The 21,449-nt window shown below is 46.0% G+C and overlaps 2 protein-coding genes across 12 annotated transcripts; one reads left to right on the top strand and one right to left on the bottom strand.

Annotated features, from left to right (window-relative positions):
- Positions 1-916: 916 nt before the first annotated feature.
- Positions 917-10,057, bottom strand: LOC307223350 (C-signal-like). The gene is made up of 6 exons (XM_079989321.1): positions 9,409-10,057; positions 6,939-6,999; positions 5,588-5,775; positions 5,190-5,348; positions 2,822-2,932; positions 917-1,174 (listed from the first exon to the last, which is right to left on the bottom strand). Exons 1-6 carry the CDS (start codon positions 9,553-9,555, stop codon positions 1,061-1,063), a joined length of 780 nt encoding a protein of 259 aa, XP_079845447.1. The 5' UTR covers positions 9,556-10,057; the 3' UTR covers positions 917-1,060.
- Positions 5,775-21,195, top strand: LOC307223349 (C-signal-like). Of its 11 annotated transcripts, none has more exons than XM_079989313.1 (9): positions 5,775-5,914; positions 12,622-12,745; positions 15,113-15,197; positions 15,795-16,649; positions 17,062-17,113; positions 17,670-17,860; positions 18,991-19,149; positions 20,049-20,159; positions 20,985-21,195. In XM_079989313.1, the coding sequence occupies exons 4-9, from the start codon at positions 16,368-16,370 to the stop codon at positions 21,096-21,098; spliced, it is 909 nt and encodes a 302-aa protein (XP_079845439.1). In that variant the 5' UTR covers positions 5,775-5,914; positions 12,622-12,745; positions 15,113-15,197; positions 15,795-16,367; the 3' UTR covers positions 21,099-21,195. The 11 variants fall into 11 exon arrangements, with proteins under 11 accessions (XP_079845439.1, XP_079845440.1, XP_079845443.1 ...); XM_079989314.1 differs by having other exon boundaries at positions 16,445-16,649; XM_079989317.1 differs by having other exon boundaries at positions 16,454-16,649.
- Positions 21,196-21,449: the final 254 nt, after the last annotated feature.

Consider the following 21,449-nt stretch of genomic DNA (forward strand, 5'->3'; position numbering starts at 1 on the left):
TAAGAAGTATTAGAACTGGCTTATTTCATGTATTTTCCTTAAATTTGAACTGAGTTTTATATTGAAACACAGAAAGTAATTCTGCAATCTCAGCTCTTATTTGTGACTTCCTGGCTCCAATGGTCCCGTATAATGAGCCCCCCCCCACACACACACTTGGGCCCCATTTGCACTACACATTTAAAGCACCATGCTGCCGCTTCAAACAATCCTAGCTTCCCCCAAAGAATCCTGGGAACTGGAGTTTGTTAAGGGTGCTGACGGTTGCAAGGAAAACCCTAGTCGCCTCCCAGAGGTACAGTTCCCAGAGCACCCTGGGAAGACTCTGCAGCCTCTTGAAGAGAGCCCTACAGTTGCCATCAAGGATTGGCATATTCTTCATAGATGCATTTACCACCTCAGGCCTTCTGTGGGCATACAGTGCCAAGGACAGGGTCTCACTGATGAGACAACCCCCCTGTTCTCATTGAGAGTCGGGGTGCCACTTTCCCTCCACACAATGGGGGTTTTCTAGGCTTAGTTTCTTCTGCCTGAGGTGAAATTTTTGAACGATGCTCTGAGAGGTCACTGGACAAAAGAGGAGCCTTTGAAGAATAACACATTTCTTCCACCACAATAACTCTTCCTGAGTTTCAGGTGCCACAAGATTCTATTTAGGGTGTGTATTTAACATTATTGTGCACTTCTTGGTGTTCTAGCATGTACGAATGGGACTTTTAAAATTGTTTTCAAAATTAGATATAGTTACCTGGCTTTAAGGCTTAAGAACTTCAGCCATCTCTGGTCTAGGTCAAGATTTTACCAGTTTTTTGGGGGGCCTTTCTATAGATGAGAGGTTGGGCAGTTTTGTAGCTGGCTTTAGCAATTTGCTAGTGAAGGAGACAGCACCCAGAAGGTCAACAAACTACTACCAAAGTCTAATCCAAGAGCTCCTTTTATTGCTTTGCACCCTGAGTAGCTGAAGACCCCAAACTGTGGCTCTTCCCATCTCCTGTGTGAATCTGGCATCCCCCTCAGGACTTCTGGAAGGCCCTCATCTTCTGCCTTTGTATTCTCTTCCTTACCAAGGGACAGTTTGTCCTTCCCAGTCTAAAAAGGTTCCGTTGTCCTGGTCAGAGAGGCGGGAAAGCACTTGGATGATCCCTCTTGCGCTGGAGGCCACACTCAAGACTCCCTGGAACAAAAAATGACATCATGCTGCATTATTAAGTGGCCAAAAGCTGCCATCTGTTCTACCAGCAGCTCCACAAAGGTTCCTGGCATTCACAGAAGCAAGGCTGGCACCTCCTGGGGACGTGCCTGCTGCAAGAATCTGACAAAGCAGCCTTCCTTCAGGAGTGCCAGCCCATTGCCCTCTGCATGCTGAAGTAGCCTTGCGAGGCAAGGGACGAGGCAAAGGATGTGGGGGTGAAGGGCTGCAAATGGGATTGGGGGGGGGGAGCTGAAGGCTGGGGTGTGGCACCACACCAGCCTGGGTGGAGGGCATGGAATTATTGAGACAGGTGGAAGGAGGCGCCTTGGGAAATTCTGGTGTGCCCCCCTCCCCCCAAAAATGCAAGCTAAACTTTGCTTCAAGGTATAAACTGAGCCCAATTTCAGCCTCCCTCTCTCTGCTTGGGAACTGGTAGGAGGCCGTGCTGCACCACTGCTTCTCAGAAAGAAGAAGCTATGTTTCACCCCTGGCTCTTACAGCTCCTTCCTCTGATACATGAACTTGCCTAGTGGGGCTGGGAGAGACCCTGCCGTACGTTTCCATGGGGCTGCAGCACAGCCCTGCTCCCCTTGGTCACAATGGCTCCCAGAGCTCTCGCAAAACAGCCCAACTCTACATGGTTCCCTGCTTGTGTTCCTGGTGGAGCAGAGGAAGAGGGCACCTGGCAGCCCTTTTGGCCTTGTTTCATGTGGAAAGGAAAAGCCCCACCTACTCCTGGTTCTGGCTCTGCCCAGTACCACCCTCTGGCCCCTGACAGATGACTCTATGGGAAAGTGGCCTTCAACAAGGAAATAGACCGTCTCCTCCCCCCTCCCACTTGCCCCCTTCCTGAGTCATGGGATGCCTCCACCCTCCCCTGCTTTATGCTGCCTATGGGTGTTAACCGGATGCCATTCTGGTTGGGCAGCATTTCTTAGCCCGTCCATAGGTGTCAACAGCAGCTACAGATGATGTGAAGGAGCACACCAAGGAAACCAGGGGATCCAGCTCCTTGATTGCATTAATGATGAACCTGAATTTTTGTTCAACTCTCACCTCAGCCTCATCCCATGGAGACATTTGCATCTTGGAATCTGACCAGCAGGCCCCAAAACGCTGTCATTGGGGGGGAAGGTCCACTCAAAAGGTGCTCAGAGGGAACTGCTACATGGAAACCTTGCAGACTGCGTTTCCCCTGCTGCCGTTGACCTGGATGAGGCTGACCTCATCTGTGACCTCCCGCCAGTGACTGTGCAGTCCAGGAAAGTAAGGATGATCATGTGTGGGTGCTGCTCTCGCTTATTAATATTCCCTAAGTGCCTCTTTCCAAGCTCCCACAACAGCTTAACTGGTCTGTATGTGAAAGCTTGTGCCTTTTTCATCCCATGGGTACACAAGGCTTCCCCTGAGGGTTGTAGAATTCACTCCCTTCCCCTTCTGTGCATCCTCTCTGTGACTAAGGTAGTGAAGTCCAGGAGAGTCTGACCTCCCTGCAGGCACATCAAAATCCACCCTATATCGTTGCTCAGAAGTGGGCCCTGAGGATTCTTCTTTGGAGGTGGTCAGGCTGAAATCCACAGTGCCATGTGCTCCCCACCCCATTCCATTATCACTTGGGCTGGTGCCTACCTGCTCTACTCCAAGGTGGGTCTTCACTCCTCCAGGGTGGATGGAGACACACAGGATCCCATAGGGGCCATACCCGAGAGACTGGCAGCGCATCAGCATGTTCAGAGCTGCCTGCAGAGGCAGAAGCACAGTCAATTGGGGCAGGAGAGTTGGGACCTATTGGTTCAAGGGATGCCTAGCCAAGTTTGAGGCTGCAAGAGGGGGTTACGTTGTTGCCTGCTTTCATGCCCTGGCTGGTTCCAGCCGTCTACAAGCATCTTGTGGCTCTCAGGCCATGGAGCACCTATCCCATCAGTACCTGACAGAACCATCCATGACCTGGAAGGGCAGTTGGGCAGCTCTGGAGGAGATTTGTAGTCAAATCCAATAATACATATGCTTGCTGATTTGCATGTGGAGGGGTTAAGACCATAGAGCTGTATTGCTGATAATCCAACTCAGACTGTAGAAACATAATTGGTAGAGAAGACTCTCTGTTGTGTCATTTCCTCTCCTCTCCTGGGAGGGAAGAAGCAAAAGAAGTATTTTCTGTCCTCTCCCCCTCCTCACTCACTCTCTCTTCAACCAGCCATGAAGGGGGACCTGCCTCTGATCACTCCTGAGGCTGTAAACACAAGTATTTTACCTGCCTTTGGTTCTAATGCTGTTGCTGCTATGGATGAATGCTTGACTGTGAGTAAAATATGTTTCCAACTTCCTTTTCAGTCTGTAGCCAGTTTTTTTGATAAACGTGGCAACTGTTATAAGAATTTTAAGGTCTTACATATATAAAATAAATGTTCATAAATGTACCAAGCAAACACACACACACACACACACACACACACACACACACACCACATGGCTGAAGCCCACAGAAAAAGTCATGAAACCATTTTGTCCCTCCCAAATTGACCTCAGATATTTCTCTGCAAGGTCGAAGGAAATAGGAAACCTCCCCATTTTCTATTTGTTCACAAATCCTCTATTAAGGGCACATTTAAGACATGAATAGGGTGAGCCTGTGACCTGGATTCAGGAATTGCCGTAAGTAGTTATCACCACAAAAGACTAGCCAGGCTCTCCAGGTAAACCCATTAACAGCCAGGTAAACCCATCAACAGGTTTCCTGCCGGCCCCTTCTCTATGATGTATTGGGGTAGGTCTTTGGGCTACACCCTTCCTGTGATGTATGTATGATGTTTCTGGGGGTGGTCTTGAGCTCCAGGGCGGGGAATTTCAAAAGTCTATATAGGAGTTCTTGGTCCCTCCTGCCTCCAGTGTGTGGTTGTGAGCACCCTGTTGCAACAGTTAATAAAGATCAGGCTTACTAGCTGCTTTGCTTCTCAATATTCTCTGGCTGGCCTCTGTTATTTTCTCCTATCAATAGAGAACCTACAAAAGGTCTCTATATGGGCTCTTGGGTACCCCATAAGGAAAAAGGAGCCATTTTTTCTTATAACAATTTGGCGAGCCAGGCAGGAGTTTCAGTTGCCCAGATTCTGGGGGCGAGGAAGGACTGGTGATCCAGCGCGCACCAGGCCATTTGCCAGGAGGCGCCACCAGTCCTCCAGCGATCCCAGAGTCCAAAAATAACGAGTTCCAGGGGGTCTAACCAGAGGAAGCAAATCTCGATTGGGCCGGCCTTAACCAGTCAAGAGATCCCAGGATCGCCAGGAACAGTGCATGCGGAAGTGAGTATGAGAGAGAAAATGGGGAATTAAGGAAACAGGAAACACGGGTAGTAGGCGAACTAACCGCAGCAACTAAAAATCTTCTCTATCTTTACTATCCAGTAACAAAGGGGGGGGAAATCAGCCTAATGCTTTCAATTAAACTGCATAAGATGGGATTTAAAGTCTGTTCAGCCTGTACTTTTAAGCACAAGTGGTAAGCTGAACCTATTGTCTGTTAACACCGCCCCCCGTGGGTCTGTAGGGGGATAAAATATAGTTAATTGTAGCCCATCATCTACCTCATAAAACCTAGCAAGCTCTTTGCCTCCCATGGGGCTGCTAAAGAAAACCCTGTGTGCCCTGAGCAAAGGTAGAACTGATGGATCCCAGGCTCCAGGGAGCACCCATCTCATTAGCTCCCAGTCGGCCTGAGAGGCCTCTGCCATTCTCTGCATTTTATATCATTTATTTGCTTTAGTGTTTTGAAATTGTAATCTACCTTAGGCGTCTATAAATACATTAAATAAACAAACCTATGTGTCCTCATAGACAGTACAGTGTGCCTCAGATTCACCCTGTGCCCCACTCATCTTTCACTTGGCCTAAAGACCTTCTCTCTCTCCCTCCCTCCCTCCCTCTCCTCCCCACATCCTCCAGAAGTGGTACTTCAGGGCTCCTTGGCAGGAGTCCAGCCTCTCCCCCTCCTTTCCCACCTTGCTGCAGCGGTAGCTGACGTCTTGCCTCCATTCCCACCCATCAACGAGTGAAATGGAGCCATAGCTGCTGGACATGTTGACCACGGCGGCTTTGCTGCAGCTCATCCCGCCGTGCCTGCTTTGCTGAGCTGCCATTTTGAGCAAAGGCAAGAAGGCCTGTAAAGGGAGAGAGAAGCAGCACCCATCATCCATTGTTGTGCTTCACCCTACAGGCCCCCACCCCTCTCATTCTCTCTCCTGCTAAGAAGCCTCAATTCTTTCCTCCATTCTTTTCAAATTAGCTGGAGACCCGCTTCCTGCTGCTTCCTCTGAGTGGGAAGAGGCCCAGAGCTGGAGAACTGGCTTATGAGTAGGACTGGTGACCTTGCAAGGGTTTTAGCCAACTCTTTCCTCACCTGACACACCAGCATGGGCCCAATCGTGTTGGTGGTATATAGGGACATCATGTTCTGGGCGTTCTCAGAGCTCAGAGTTGTTTCACAAGCCACGGCGGCATTATTTATGAGCAGGTTGAGACCACAGCCTGCCACACGCTCTTCCACTTTCTTGGTAGCTTCCTTGATGCTGTGAGGATCTGTGACATCTAAATCAACAGAATTTAATAAGTTTGCCAGCTACTGCCACTCTGCTCCTTCCTCAGGCAAAAAGCAAAATATTGCTGTGGTAATTCTGCAGTTGTGTAGAACCAGGATAGGGTTAAGGAGAATGGCAAAGGTATAAAGGTAAGAACTGAATTCAAATCTCTCTTAGGCCACTGTCTCTTACCCTAGCGGGTGGCGCTGTGGTCTAGACCACTGAGCCTCTTGGGCTTGCTGATTGGAAGGTCGACGGTTTGAATCCCCGTGATGGGATGAGCTCCCGTTGCTCTGTCCCAGCTCCTGCCAACCTAGCAGTTTGAAAGCATGCCAGTGCAAGTACCATATTTTTCGCTCTATAGGATGCACTTTTCCCCCTCCAAAAATGAAGGAGAAATGTGTGTGTGTCCTATGGAGCGAATGCAGGCTTATGCTGAAGCCTGGAGAGCGAGAGGGGTCGGTGCCTGCAGCCCGAAGCCTGGGGAGCGCGGCGCTGCACACCCCAGGCTTAGGGCAGCTATCCGCATGCCTGCGGAGACCGGCGGGAGTTCCCGCCGGGCTCCCAAGGCTTGCAGATAGCTGCCTGCTGTCCCCAAAGCCAAAACAGCGAGACGGGGTGCTGCGCGCAGCCTTTAAGCTGATCCCCAACCTGCTCTTGAACGCACCTTGAACGCACCTTGTTTTTGAGGGGGAGAACAAGAAAAAATTTTTTTTTCCCTGTTCTCCCCCGCCTATGGTCTGGTGTGTTCCAAAGGACGAAAAATATGGTAGATAAATGGGTACCACTGCAGTGGGAAGGTAAACGGCATTTCCGTGCGCTCTGGCTTCCGTCACAGTGTTCCGTTGCGCCAGAAGTGGTTTAGACATGCTGGCTGCATGACCCGGAAAGTTGTCTGTGGACAAACGCCAGCTCCCTCAGCCTGAAAGCAAGATGAGCACCTCACCCCATTTTTGCCTTTGACTGGTCTTAACCGTCCAGCAGTCCTTTACCTTTTTTTACCTTATGATAGCCTGCCTCAGAGCGTGGTGAAGAATAAAGATGGGAATTGTTATCTGCTCCCTGCATTCTTTGGAAGAGATGGAGGTGTTTGGAAAGACGAGGAGCAACAAGAAATGGATTGCCAATGGGAAGGGCAGTGTGAGGCTATTATAGTTCATGGTAGGTACATACCCAGTTGAAGTAGAACAAGAGTTGAGACATTTGAATACTTGCGAGCCATTTCCTTTAATACCTGGAGAAAGAGAAATCAGTTTGAGAAAACAGGCAAGTTTTACATGCTAGTCCCTAGTAAGCGCTTGCTCCAAAATTCAAAAGGAACTGGGCTATGTCTTGGGGGGGAAAGAGATAAATGGAATCCCTACACTTTCCATTTGTGTAGGGAGTGGAGCAGGCACCCGTTATATCAGGCCCAGTTTTAAAGTCACATTTTCTCCTACTCCCTGCCCCAGCTTCATTATTATTATTATTATTATTATTATTATTATTATTATTATTATTATTATTATTATTATTATATTGGGCTGGGCTGGGTGTTCATCAGTATGCAGATGACACCCAGCTCTACCTCTCCTTTAAATCAGAACCAGTGAAGGCAGTGAAGGTCCTGTGTGAGTGTCTGGAGGTGGTTGGAGGATGGATGGCAGCTAACAGATTGAGGCTGAATCCTGACAGGACAGAAGTACTGGTTTTGGGGGACAGGGGGCGGGCGGGTGTGGGGGATTCCCTGGTCCTGAATGGGGTAACTGTGCCCCTGAAGGACCAGGTGCGAAGCCTGGGAGTCATTTTGGACTCACAGCTGTCCATGGAGGCGCAGGTTAATTCTGTGTCCACGGCAGCTGTCTACCAGCTCTACCTGGTACGCAGGCTAAGACCCTACCTGCCCACAGACTGTCTCACCAGAGTGGTGCATGCTCTAGTTATCTCCCGCTTGGACTACTGCAACGCGCTCTACATGGGGCTACCTTTGAAGGTGATCTGGAAACTGCAATTATTCCAGAATGCGGCAGCTAGACTGGTGACTGGGAGTGGCTGCTGGGACCACATAATACCGGTTCTGAGAGATCTGCATTGGCTCCCAGTACGTTTCCAAGCACAATTCAAAGTGTTGGTGCTGACCTTTAAAGCCCTAAACGGCCTCGGTCCTGTATACCTGAAGGAGCGTCTCCACCCCCATTGTTCAGCCCAGACACTGAGATCCAGCGCTGAGGGCCTTCTGGCGGTTCCCTCATTGCGAGAAGTAAAGTTACAGGGAACCAGACAGAGGGCCTTCTCGGTAGTGGCGCCCGCCCTGTGGAACACGCTCCCTTCAGATGTGAAGGAAATAAGCAGCTATCCTACCTTTAAAAGACATCTGAAGGCAGCCCTGTTCAGGGAAGTTTTTAATATTTAACGCTGTACTGTTTTTAACACCTGATTGGGAGCCGCCCAGAGTGGCTGGGGAAACTCAGCCAGTTGGGCGGGGTATAAATAATAAATTATTATTATTATTATTATTATTATTATTATTATTATTATTATTATTATTATTATATTGGCTTTACAGGCCAAGGGAGCTGGCATTTGTCTGCAGACAGTTTTTCCAGGTCATGTGGCCAGCATGACTAAGCTGCTTCTGGCGCAATGGAACACTGAAACCAGAGCAACTCACGGAAACACCATTTACTTTCCCGCCGGAGTGGTACCTATTTATCTACTTGCACTTTTTGGCGTGCTTTCAAACTGCTAGGTTGGCAGGAGCTGGGACCAAGCAATGGGAGCTCACTCCGTCGCAGAGAAGGTTCTGCATGGGGTCACAGGTGGCAGCTGTGACCGGCCACTTTCTACTACAAATTTGCAGAGTTTTAGAATGGAAAGGGACGGTGGCTTTGCTGCTTTACAACTGCACCCATCACTGGCTCCATTTTAACTTCTAACTTTTAACCAAAACTACCCAAAACACATCAGTACTTAGCTCAGCCAACACAAACTGCTTTTGAACCAAATGCAGATAAATGTTGTATATATTAATTAACAGAATCCCTATTGTTGCAGTGTAGTCTTGTACAACATGAATGCAATGCAGGAAAATGATTATTTGGTATATCTTCAAGAATGCACATGCAACACCCACCCATTGGAAGATTTCAAAACCATTCCATTCAAAAATGCCCAGAGTTCAGTGGTTAGAGCCACTGGTTTGCATGCAGAAAGTCCCAGGTTCAGTTCCCAATGTCATCTCCTAGAAGAGCTGGAAGAGACTCCCAAGCCTGAAACTCAGGAGAGCCATTACTGCCATTGTAAACAACACTGAGCTAGATGGATCAATAGGTCTTTCAGTGTCAGGTAGCTTCCCATGTTGCTCATTTCTCATTAGCTCCTCCAGTGTAGCCGTTCCAAATAATGGAACACTCTCTGCCTGCTTGAACCCCGATTTCATTAATTTCCTCCCCTGTGTAAAAAAACCCATCTATTGAAGGAGCCTTCTGAAATCTCCTGGCTCTTGGCCCTCCCTGTTTTAGCTCGTTCCAATTGGAGTAAGGTTGGCTCCCATCTAGCCTTCTCTGTATTCTTACCCAGATACTCAAGAGGTATAATGGATGGATATTTTAGCCAGTGGATTGGCCAATGTCCAACTGTTTCATCCCAATCTTCAGGTGCTTACCTGTCCTTCAGGTTCATCTGGATTCCGGCAGGTGGCAAAGATGAGCTGAGGTGGATATGGCAGCTGGAGAAATTGCTCCACCAAGCCCAGGCCAATCCCCCGGTCGCTTCCTGTCAATAATACGCTCTGAATTCTGAAATCTTCCATGTTGTCTGTCCGTCTGTCTCTCTGTGTGTGTCTCTCTCCTCTGACTGGAGGAACTTGGGTGGAGTGGAGATATCTGGGCCATAAGAGACACTGCCCATCTTCAGCTGATATCCATGGTTATGCAAGTTTGCAAAATATAAATTAAGTTGCCTCAGCACCAGAGTAATCACACGCAAGCAGCTTTAATTTCAGCAACAAGAAACTATTTAAAATGATGCATCACCCAGATGTGTCAAGATCAGGCGTGGCCTGAATGATGTTGAGGCATTTGAAAAATAGGTCTGATCACACCATCTTCCCTGAAAAACATTAGCAGTGGGTGTTTGATGATGATGTTGATGATGATATGATCAGTTTGGAGAGGTCTTGCTGCAGCTCATAGAATCATAGAACTGGAAGGGATCCTAAGGGTCATCTAGTCCAAACCCCTACAATGTCGGAATCTCAACTACAGTATCTATGACAGATGTCCATCCAATCTCTGCTTAAAAACATCCAAGGAAGTCCACTGTCAAACAGCTCTTACTGTCAGAAAGTTCTTCCTGATGTTCAGTTAGAATCTCCTTTCTTGTAACATGAAGCCATTGGCTAGAGTCCTACATTCTGTTTTTTTTTTTTTTAAATAATTTTTATTCGTTTTTCAAACACAGAACAAAACAAAAAAAAACAAAGAATTCAAAACACAAACAAAAACATACAAAACATTTAAACCAATATAACTTCAAAATTATATTTTCATACCCTTCTTTCTTTTGACTTCCCCATACCTCCCCATCCCTGCATCCTTGTTTAATAATTCTTTAGCAACCCTTTAGTCAATTGTCCTGATTCCCTTTCATTAAATTTCCTTTAGTTTTTTAGTTACAGCTGCATTCTCTACTTCTTACCCCATGACATCTTAGCATTCCTCAATTTTACAAAAGTTTTTAAGGTATATTTTAAATTTCTTCCAGTCCTCTTCCACTGTCTCCTTCCCCTGGTCGCGGATTCTGCCCGTCATCTCAGCCAGTCCCATAAAGTCCATCACCTTTGTTTGCCATTCTTCCAGAGTAGGTAGTTCTTGCATCTTCCAATACTTCGCCAGTAGAATTCTTGCTGCTGTGGTCGCATACATAAAAAAAATCCTGTCCTTCTTTAACACCAATTGGCCAACCATACCCAAGAGAAAAGCCTCTGGTTTCTTAGGAAAAGTCCACTTAAGGACCTTCTTAATTTCATTATAGATCATTTCCCAGAAAGCTTTAATCTTTGGGCAGGTCCACCAAAGGTGGTAAAAAGTGCCTTCAGTCTCATTACATTTCCAACACTTATTATTAGGCAGATGATAAATTTTTGCAAGCTTGACTGGGGTCATGTACCACCGATAGATCATCTTCATAATGTTTTCTTTTAAAGCATTACATGCAGTAAATTTAATACCGGTAGTCCATAACTGTTCCCAGTCAGCAAATGCTTAATAATAATAATAATAATAATAATAATAATAATAATTTATTTATACCCCATCCATCTGGCTGGGTTTCCCCAGTCACTCTGGGCAGCTTCCAACAAAAGATTAAAAATACATTAAAACATCAGACCTTAAAAACTTCCCTAAGCAGGGCTGCCTTCAGAAAGGACCAGTTGGTTAAAGGAGTTCAGGTCGGAGTTAGACACTACAAACTAAGAGCATTTGCAGATGACCTAGTATTGACTCTGCAACAGCCAGACACTAGCACTAAAAGAGTATTAGAACTAATTGAAACATTTGGTCGAGTAGCAGGTTTTAAATTGAACAAACAAAAAACGAAAGTGTTGGAGAAAAATTTAACAATGGAAGAAAGAGAGAGATTTCAGAATGAAACAGGCTTGGAAATAACGAAAAAGGTGAAATACCTGGGGATAAATTTAACGTCTAAGAATGTGAATTTATTTAAGGATAATTATGAAAAATGTTGGTTAGAAGTAAAGAAAGATCTGGAAATATGGTCAAGGTTGAAACTTTCCTTGTTAGGCCGAATTGCTACTATTAAGATGAATGTACTGCCCAGAATGCTATTTTTATTTCAGACGTTGCAGATTTTGGACAAGATGGACTGTTTCAAGAAGTGGCAGAAAGACATATCAAAATTTGTCTGGCAGGGCAAAAAGCCCAGAATTAAATTTAAGATTCTAACTGATGTAAAAGATAGAGGGGGGTTTGCCCTGCCGGACTTAAGACTTTACTATGAATCGGCAGCTTTTTGCTGGTTGAAACACTGGCTACTTCTTGAGAACACAGACATTTTGGATCTGGAAGGGTATGACAATAATTTTGGTTGGCATGCATATTTATGGTACGACAAGGCAAAGGTGTATAAAGGCTTTAAAAACCATATTGTAAGGAAAGCATTGTACAATGTTTGGATTCGATACAAAGATTTGTTGGAAAGTAAAACCCCCATTCCCTCAATTCCTTCATTCAAGTCATTTATAAAGACACTGAACAACAACTGTCCCAGGGCAGAACCCCACTTGTCACTTTCATTGGTCACTTTCCCCCCAGGATGATGATGAGGAACCATTAATGAGTACACTTTGGGTTCAGTCAGTCAACCAGCTACAAATCCATCTAACAGTTACCTCACCCAGCCAACATTTTAGCAGCTTTCCTTTGCCTGTGTATAATGAAACCCAAGAGGACATGATCACTTCCTCCCAAGGTTCCCTATACTTTCACCTCGTCAGTTTCTCCCTTCTGATGAGGACCAGATCCAAGAGAGATGACCCCTTTGTTGTTTATTCCACCTTCTGGGAAATGAAATTGTCAGTGAGTCAATGGAGGAATTGGTTGGATCTTACATTCCTGGCAGAGTTAGAGTTCCACTCCTGCCTCTGTCCCCCTCTGTAGGGACTCACCTGTCATCACCACATGTCTTTTACTTCTCTGGAGAGTGGCAGGAATCGTTCTCTGCACTGTACCTTCCACTGCCACCTTGGTGTTTTCTGAGGTCTGCAACCGCTGTACTTGCATGGAATCAATTTTGTAGCTCCAGAGACACAGCATGGCTGCTGACAGTCCTGCTTTTTTGTGCCATGTTCCTCCAGGGGTTTGTCTCCTGCATTGGGCAATCTTCCTCCTACCTAGCGACACCCCGCCTGTATCTCTGTCCCCGGACAGTCTGCTCTAGTGCATCAAAGTGTCTGGCCCCAGGTTAGTAAGTTAACGCAGGTAAGCAATTTTATGTAATTAAAAAAATACCATTGCAAAGAAGCCAGGGCAGCTAATGACATACAGTCTATACAGCCATAAAGGGAAGATGTTGTAAGTCCCAACCACATATCAAGTCATTTCCCCTCCTACAACTAGGCAGCGCTGCTCCTTTTTTCTCACTGTCTCTTTGTTTTGAATTTAAGTATCACCTGCCACTGGCAGATTTTCTCTTACCACTTTTTCCTCTTGTATCTTAAACTACTTAGGACCTTTTTCCCCAAAGGATTTCCAAGTAGAGTGGGACTCCCTTAAACAGGGCTCATTGGTTCTTGGGTTTGTTTGTTTTTACTCACCTTCCTGGTATTTCGTCTTTTGTCTTTTCTCACTCTTCCTTTCCAGGCTTTATAAAATCGCCACATCAGTTACCAGTAATAATCCCCAGCATCAAATCAAATCAAAATGACCAAAGGCTCAGCAGTCTGAGCCTCATTTGTTCTATAGTCTGGTGCATCTTGGTTAATCTGGAGATCTCCTGCACCAGTAAGGTACTCCTGTATCTAATATTGGTGTTGTTGATTGTTGACATTTGTCTGTCTTGAGAGTCAATGGAGTGCACCTCTGGGGGTGGAGTCAAATCTCTGTGTTAGCAGCGCCAAAGTGACCTCCCTGAGGAGCAAGCCTGGGTAGTGTGTATGGAGGTCCTTGGTCTCACTGATGTGGTCCAAAGGAAAGCAGAGCAATATGTTTGGCATTGGCTTGGCTGCAGGAGTTGCCAGAAGGAGGTGTACAAGGTGCCATCCAACCATCTTAGGGACTCCACTCCAGATTCTGTAGGGTTTATTGTGTAGGTGGACCCACTATTAGTCTCCTCTGTTCAGTCCGCCTTTCTTTTCACACAGAGGAAGTCCCTAACTCACCGAGTTTAAGACCCCTCGGCTACGCTAACTTGGTTTAGCCAGCCAGTAGAAGCCATTCCAAGGATGTGGCCGCTTCTAGGAGCCACAGGGCAGCTGTAAACCAGCTCCATCTAGTATGGCAGCTGAGATCCTATCTGCCTTGACAGTGGTAACCAGAGCATGTATCCTTTAGCCAGGATAGTGAAGCTGCTGCATTTGCAAGCTCACTCATCTGTTGTCCAATCAATACTTGATAATGGGCATGTGCCAGTCGCTCACCAGCTGGAAGAATTTGTTGTGCCCTTGGGATGTTTTGTATTCCAATAGTCACCTTTTCCCCAAATGAGATTGCAGGCATGTTTCATGAGGAGAGGCGGAAGGAAGTTGGGATGCTAACTCTGGAGAAGAGAAGGCAGAGGGGGGAATCTGAAAGTCCTCTCCAAAGGGTGAATGGAACAGTCACAGAGAAGAGGACAAATACCCAATGGGGACTTCCTGCATCAGGCTAGGGGCTGGATTCCTAGATGGCCTACAACACACACACACAACTCTAAGCTTTTAGTCCTTTTCACTAGCAACCAGAATAGCCTTTTTAAAAGCTTTATAGCAGCCGTGGAGTAATAAATGGGTGCCAACTAAGGCGCCAGTCCTGCCTGTCAAAGTGACTTGGGGCAACTCCCTTTGTGCCCATTGGTTTATTTCCAAGTAAAGGTGAATAAAAGTGGGTGGCAGTCAGTGATGTAACTTCAGGGATGCTTAATAATGGTACCAAAAAAAGCACTTTGGGGCTTTATGCCTGGCTTGGTGTTTTGCCCTTCACAATGGAAGGTGTGCAGTGAGCAGAATTAAACAATGCCAACCCCTGGATTGCTCACCAACCATCTAAGCAGGCTAGCAGGGTAATTAGATGACATCCACTCAGCCCAAGGGTCGGGAAAGGACTTGAAAGGATTCCATTATTCAGTCCCTAAAGCAGTCCAATTCTGAGCTAAGAATACTTGCAGAGTTTGGTCTTGAGTTGTGGCCTAGAAACTTGAAGTTATTTGGGTAGTCAGCCTTGACTTAGTTCTTACTGTGTCTGGAGAAACTGTGCTTGAATTCTGAAGGAACCTGCTGCTGTGGAAAAACTCCACACTGCCTTGTCCGTCTCCAGGTGGGACTAATACGAATAGACAGAGACCACTTCCATAAAGCAAAAGCACCCAGGAGGTTGATACTTATTTCACTGCTGCATTAGGATCCCCTGGTCTTTCCAAGGTATGGTGCGGGTCAAGAGATGCAAATGGCACAGTACCAAAATCTTTTATACCCTTTCTGAGCACTCTGAGACAAAGAATTTTAAATTGATTGGTTACATTTCACAGAAGTATGAGCTTGTTCAGTTCATATGCTCTTATTGGTGATTACCGTACATTCCTAACATCGCATTTTAGTAGACACTGCCCCATTTCCTTGACATGCCCCTTTCCTTATCTGTCTTACTCATTAGATTTTCTATCAAACCATTCCCAACGGGTCAAGATGGGTTCCTACATCTCTGCCGATCTCAGCATGAATACGGGGATGCTGCAGAGGTGCGTGTTGAGTCCACTTTTATATACGCTCTATACAGCTGACTGTGCCCCCAAATACCCCAGTAATAAGATCATTAAGTTTGCAGATGATACAATGGTGGTTGGTTTAATCATGGCTGGGGAGGGGGAGGCAGCCTATAGGAAGGAAGTTGAGCAGTTGGGGGAGTGGTGCAGGAAAAACAACTTACTCCTTAACTGAAAGAAAACAAAAGAGATTATTGTGGACTTTAGGAAATGTAAATGGAATATTCAGCCACTTATTATTGAGGGGAAGTGCGTGGAACAGGTCTTGGTGTTTCGATTTCTGGGAATGGAGTTGAGAGATGACCTAACCTGGGGCAAAATCAGCAAAGACCTGATGAAGAGAGCACAGCAGAGGTTATATTTTCTGAGAAACCTCCGGAAAAACAATCTCTCAAAGGACCTGTTGATGGCATTTTACCATTGTACTGTTGAGAGTGTATTAACTTATGGTCTCTGTGTGTGGTTTGGGAGCTGCACGGTCAGAAAAAAACCATGCTGTCCAGGGTTGTAAAGACTGCGGAGAGAATAAATTGGGTGCACTCTTCCCACCTTGGATCAAATCTATGCTTCCAGGTGCCATAAGAAAGCTGCAGAGATAGCGCAGGATAGTGCACGTCCTGGAAATGATCTCTTTCAGCTTCTGCCTTCTGGAAGAAGGAACAGGGTTATAAAGACTAGGACTAGCTGCCTGAGAAATAGTTTCTATCCAAATGCGATTTTGATTTTAAACGCTGTGTAAGGAGTCTCTGTGGAAGTATATTGTATTTAAAAATGGGGTATCGGAGTTTTTAGGGGGCTAACGGGGTTGGGATGGCTGGGGTAGCAGGCTTGTTGGTTTTTGAATGTCTTATGTAGATTTTTTTCAATTTCGTTGTTCTGTATGGGACAATGACAATAAAGAGTATTGTATTGTATTGTATTGTATTGTATTGTATTGTATTGTATTGTATCGTATCGTATCGTATCGTATCATATCACATCGTATCGTAGAGTATCGTATCATCTGTCTTACAAATCTCAGGTCTCATAAACATTGGACTTTGCACACACCGGGCTGGGCCATGCTCAGGTTAACTTCAAAGCTTCTTCACAATGCCTACCAGTTAGATTTAATTGGAAAGCATCTTTCATGAGTCACTGAGGAAGATGCTTCCTGAGAATTTTCTTGTAAGGCAGTTCAAATGTACACACTGCTGTGTTAAAATGGTGTGCATTCTTTTGAGTCATCCTAGAACACAGGTGCTATATAAGAAGAATTCTGAAGCCTGCGAACCAACAGCCATGGATAAATTTCATGTCCAGAGTGTTCTAGTGACAGGATCCAATCAGGGGATTGGCCTGGGACTTGTCACCCAGTTCCTGATGAAGCCAAACCCACCAGAGTGGGTGTTTGCCACCAGTCTGGATCCTGAAGGACCTAATGGGAAGGTAAGGTTGGTCCTATCCATTGCACAAGCAGAAATATGGGGCAGTAATATCAAGGAGAGGAAAGAAGCCACTGGAAGCCTCACGCAATTTCACGGGGGCTGTCACATAGTTCCAATTCTGTGCAATTCCATTTGCACAGGAGAAGCAATTGCTCCAAAGAGATACAGAATGAGGCATCTCCTGCCCAGGGTATTCCAGCTGTTTAGGACTGCAGTTGTCATCTGGGAATTGTAGTCCAAAATATTAGGAGGTCACATTAGGATGGCAGATTATGGAGGAATAGATGACATAGCAAGGGGAACTTTGGATGCTTGGGATATGGCACTTCTGCACTAATATCCTCCACTGGGTCTTATCATTTTGGTGTAAAAAAGGGGGTTTCAGAAATGCTTTTTTCCTCTTTTTTTTGTAGAAGTTGAAAAAGCTGGCTCTGCAACATCCAAACCTGGTGGTGCTACAGTTAGGTATGTATGTTTTCATCCTGCTAACACTGCTGATGGATGCAAAATTTTACACATTTCCCCTGCAAATTCTCACTTACTGTCTTCATCTTGTTGTTGGCCTCACATATAGTTTCATCCCCACCTGAATAGAGGTGTTCCCAGGGAGCACTGGCACTGTGGAACACAAGCCAGAAATAAAAACTTGCCAGAATGCTCTACTGCTCTTGTGGCTGATGCATGAGTGCAAGCCTCCCAGAAATTGGCTGAGAGCTTAAACACAGGAACTTAAGAAACTTCCTTCTATCAGCTCCAACCATTGGTCCAGCCAGTCTGATCCGGTGGTGAATTTGTGGTGAAATGGTCATCTGATGGTTTCATCAAGCAGGCAAAGCATAGTGTAGTGTGCTAAACTGAGGAGCCATAGCTCAACATGAGAACATCTACTTTGCCTGCAGAAGGTCCCAAGTTGGTCTCTGGTATCTTCTGGTATCTTGGACAGCCACTGCTGCTAAGACAGGGCTAGTTAGCTAAATCAATCAACAGGGCTTGCTCATCGCTATCCCTTTTCTTCAAGCAGATATCCGAGATCTGAAGAGCATTGAGGCTGTTGTGCAGAGAGTCGAGGAGCACGTCAAAGAAAATGGCCTGACATTGCTAATTAACAATGCTGCCATTTTGGTCAAGTTTACCCACTTGGCTAATGAAAAAGCCAAGAACATGTCCGACCTGTACAACACAAACACTGTGGGAACCTTGCAAGTCAGTCAGGTGAGGATGTGCCAGGTTGGGGGGGGGGCAAACTCTTCATTTCTCTGGAACCTTCCAGAAGTTACATGATGAGAGTGAGAGCAGGTGCAGGAAGGAAACGGTCCTGTGAAGCTGTTACCTCTCCCAAGAGCCACAGAAGTCCTAGTGACAGATACGTGAGACTTCTTCATCTTAGACCAAGTCTGCTCAAGGCAAGCATGGCCCCAAGAGTCTGCTCAGGTCAGATGGGCCCAGGATCCTGGTCACAAGGAAGACACTTGGACTTTGGTGGCAATAGGGCAGTGGTGCTGAGGTGGATTTGATTTAGGTTAACTCTGTTCTGGACTATGGGGATAAAACAACCAGGCAAGGACTGAGAGAACGTGAGGTTTCAATGGATCATCGGAGAAGGGTACTTTATTACAACGCCGCCGCCCCTCAAACCCTGCAAGTGTCTTCCTAGGATCTGACAAGGGAAGTTTGTTGACATTGATGAGGTCCATTTTTAAACATCAGATAGGGGGTTTGTACCAAAGAGTTATTTTCTAAATAAGTTTTTTTAAAGGAAAATATATGTGCATATACACTATATGTGTGTGTGCAAATAATAATGTTAAAATTAAAATTATATAATATATTAATGGTATTGTTATTATTATTAACATTAAGGGCTGCAGCTCAGTGATGGAGTATCTGCCTTGCATGCAGAATTTCCAGGTTCAATCATTTGGCATCTCCAGGGAAGGCTAAAGAGAGACTCCTATCTGAAACCCTGGAGAACTGCTGCCAGACAGTGTAGACAGTACTGAGTTAGATGAACCAATGGTCTGACTCAATAGAAGACAGCTTCCTGTGTTACTGTTTGTGTGAATGAGACAATAGTTACGACAATGTGATGGGTTGTCTGACAGTGACCCTAAACAGGAAGATGAAAGCATGCAAGGAGAAAGACGAGCCCAAACTCAGAGATGTCAAGGCTGCTGTTCTGCCCCTTCTCCTCCTGCAGTTTAGCCCATTCATTTCCACACTTCCCCCTTTCCAGTCCTTCTTTTGCTACTTTCCTGCCACTAGAAATGGCTTCTCTGAGTAGCTGTCCATTGCCTGGGATCTTCCTTCCGTCTAATGAGCCCAGTTGTACTGGTTTCTCCCAGGCCTTCTTGCCCTTGCTGAAGGTTGCTGCCCAAAGAAGCCTCCAAGAAGGGCTGAGCTGCAGCAAGGCAAGCATCGTCAACTTAGCCAGTGACTTTGGCTCTCTGGAGAAAATGGCTGGATGGGGCCTCTCTCAAGTCATCTCCTACCGCTGCAGCAAGGTACCTCTCAAGGCTGTGTGCTCCTAATGTTTGAAGTATGATTAAGATGTGGAAGATGCAGCTAGTCCAAAACAGCAGCCCACACCAGTTAGTCTAAAGGAAGCACCAGATTCCAAGTGGTTTGTGAATTCGCCAAGTTATGAAATTTCAAGTTCTTATGTAGGGTAAACGTCAGAGCCTAGTGGATGTGTTGGAAAATGTGACGTTGATGAGATCCACTTTTAAATTTATTCTGCACCAGGGTTTTCATGCGACTTCACCCTCATGACAACAGTCCATTGGGGTAGCTCCTCAAGGCCTGAATTTTTAGTGGCAACGGGAATTATAATGCCCAGAAACAGCATAAAATTTATGTTTGTGTAGATATACCGTGTCATCTACCTTTCATTATTTATTTGGGTGACGTAATGGTAATGGTGATATGATAAAATCATATACAGTCATTATCAATTGCACCACCATTACATTACCCAAACAAATGGCCTACCCAAAGCAATGTCATTGATAATGATGTTGTTGTTTAAATAAATGAAATAATAATTCTGAATGGTGAACTCACCACTTCTTGGCCACACTCAGAGGTTCAGCATTTAACGACCCAGCCTTCTGTGCTCTGGCTGCCAGAGAGTGGCCAGCTTCTCCTCCTCCTGCTGCTGCTGCTACCTGAGTGCTGCTTTTAAGCTGGATATGCTATGAACTTCTCCAGGCAGCACAGGTGCCCTGTGTGTGCATCCTCCCTAATCCTAAACACTTGGGGGGGGCAACCAGACCTTGGACACCACCTTTTTGTGTAATTATCAGGGCAACTGGACCCTGGTGCTCCTGAGTCTTTAAGGGCCCTCTGCCTGGAACACCTCATACCTGATGTGCCCTCTTCTCATGGCACCTCTTGCCCTCAGGCTGCTGTGAACATGCTGACCAGGTGCCAGTCCTTGGAGTATGGTCCGTTGGGGATCCTTTGCATCTCCATCCACCCTGGCTGGGTGAAAACTTCCATGGGGACATGTCTGGTAAGTGAGGCCAGATCCACCCATTAAAATGCCTTGGATGGTCAGGCATTTTAGTGATTTTCCCCTTAGAGGAAGTCTCTGTAATGGAAGGCCAGGGAGTACCAGGGAGTCTTCCTGGGGGCTCCACATTTGCTGCATAAGGAGCAGCCTCAAATCCATTGCTGAGGTCTTTCTTGGGCAGGTGTAACACTCACTTTTAGCTCCAACTACGCCTTAATCTGGTTGTACTTCTGTAAACTCCCCTAAGACCTGCGAGTGTGTAAAAAATCCAATAAATAATAATAATACCTTTAATTGGAAGAATGCCCTCTTTTAGACTGCAAAAGGCCAGGCTCCTGGGGAGGGACTCCAGCTCAATCAATGAACCCCAACAGCATGTTCCTTGTGCAGACGGAGAGGGTATAAACTTGGTTAATTCAACCTATGCATTGGGAAACATTTGTATGATACTTTAATATATAGATAATTTCTTAAGGAAGTGAGAAAGAGGTAAATAGGAGGGGCAAACAAGCGGGGGTCATTCGTACATATCTAAAACAAAAAAAAATTTCAATAAAATAGTATAACACAAAAGTTGGAAGGAGGCGCAGCAGCAGGTGGCGCTGGTGAGCAGCTCTGGGATTGGAGAGGAGATGCCAGGGCCTTCTCACTTGCACATGTTCATGCATTCCGTTGTGTGGCAGTTTATGACTAGGTCTGTCCCTGTGCTCATGAGGGTGAGAGACTGATAGAACAGAACAGGTAGTCAGCCCTATCAACCAGGGGAAAGGCAGATTCCCTAGTAATTCCCGTGGCGTTTCTAACTGTTCCCTCTCAATTTCATAGGTCCCAACTACAGTGAGTGAGAGTTGCAGTGGGATCTTGAAAGTGCTTTCTGCTGTCACTGAAAAAGACTCAGGGTCTTTCATTGACTGGAAAGGGCGTGTTGTTCCTTGGTGAGAAAACGAGTCACAAATCATGGGCCTCCATCCATCCATCCGCTCCATGAAGTCTGTGATGGCAATAAAACACAGATAAAGCTACGTGAACTTCCTGAGTTGCCCGCTTCCATTTCTTTCTCGCTTGCTTGCTTGTTTCTGTTGTATCTAGAAATGCCTGTTGATGCCAACTGATAGATCCCATTTCAAGTTTGCAAATTGTGTCTGTTTTCAGTTTGGTGAAGGGAAAGACCCGACCTGGCAACACAGCCCCACCTCCACTTGCTCCTTCTTCAAAGGAGAAGACCTTGTTGTCCCGCAGAGGAGGTGCAGGGTTCCCCTTCTCTTCATTCAGCTGCTCTTGGTGGCTGCA

This window comes from Podarcis cretensis, assembly GCF_951804945.1.
Source record: "Podarcis cretensis genome assembly, chromosome: 8".
Taxonomy (NCBI): domain Eukaryota; kingdom Metazoa; phylum Chordata; class Lepidosauria; order Squamata; family Lacertidae; genus Podarcis; species Podarcis cretensis.

Coding starts and splice junctions, on each gene's coding strand:
- LOC307223350 (XM_079989321.1), bottom strand. CDS start 9,555: ATGGAAGATTTCAGAATTCAGAGCGTATTATTGACAGGAAGCGACCGG. Junction 2,933..5,189: donor TCAGCTACCGCTGCAGCAAG/GTGGGAAAGGAG, acceptor CTGCCTCTGCAG/GCAGCTCTGAACATGCTGAT. Junction 1,175..2,821: donor CCCACCTTGGAGTAGAGCAG/GTAGGCACCAGC, acceptor TTTTTGTTCCAG/GGAGTCTTGAGTGTGGCCTC.
- LOC307223349 (XM_079989313.1), top strand. CDS start 16,368: ATGCTTCCTGAGAATTTTCTTGTAAGGCAGTTCAAATGTACACACTGC. Junction 17,114..17,669: donor CCTGGTGGTGCTACAGTTAG/GTATGTATGTTT, acceptor TTCTTCAAGCAG/ATATCCGAGATCTGAAGAGC. Junction 17,861..18,990: donor GAACCTTGCAAGTCAGTCAG/GTGAGGATGTGC, acceptor GGTTTCTCCCAG/GCCTTCTTGCCCTTGCTGAA.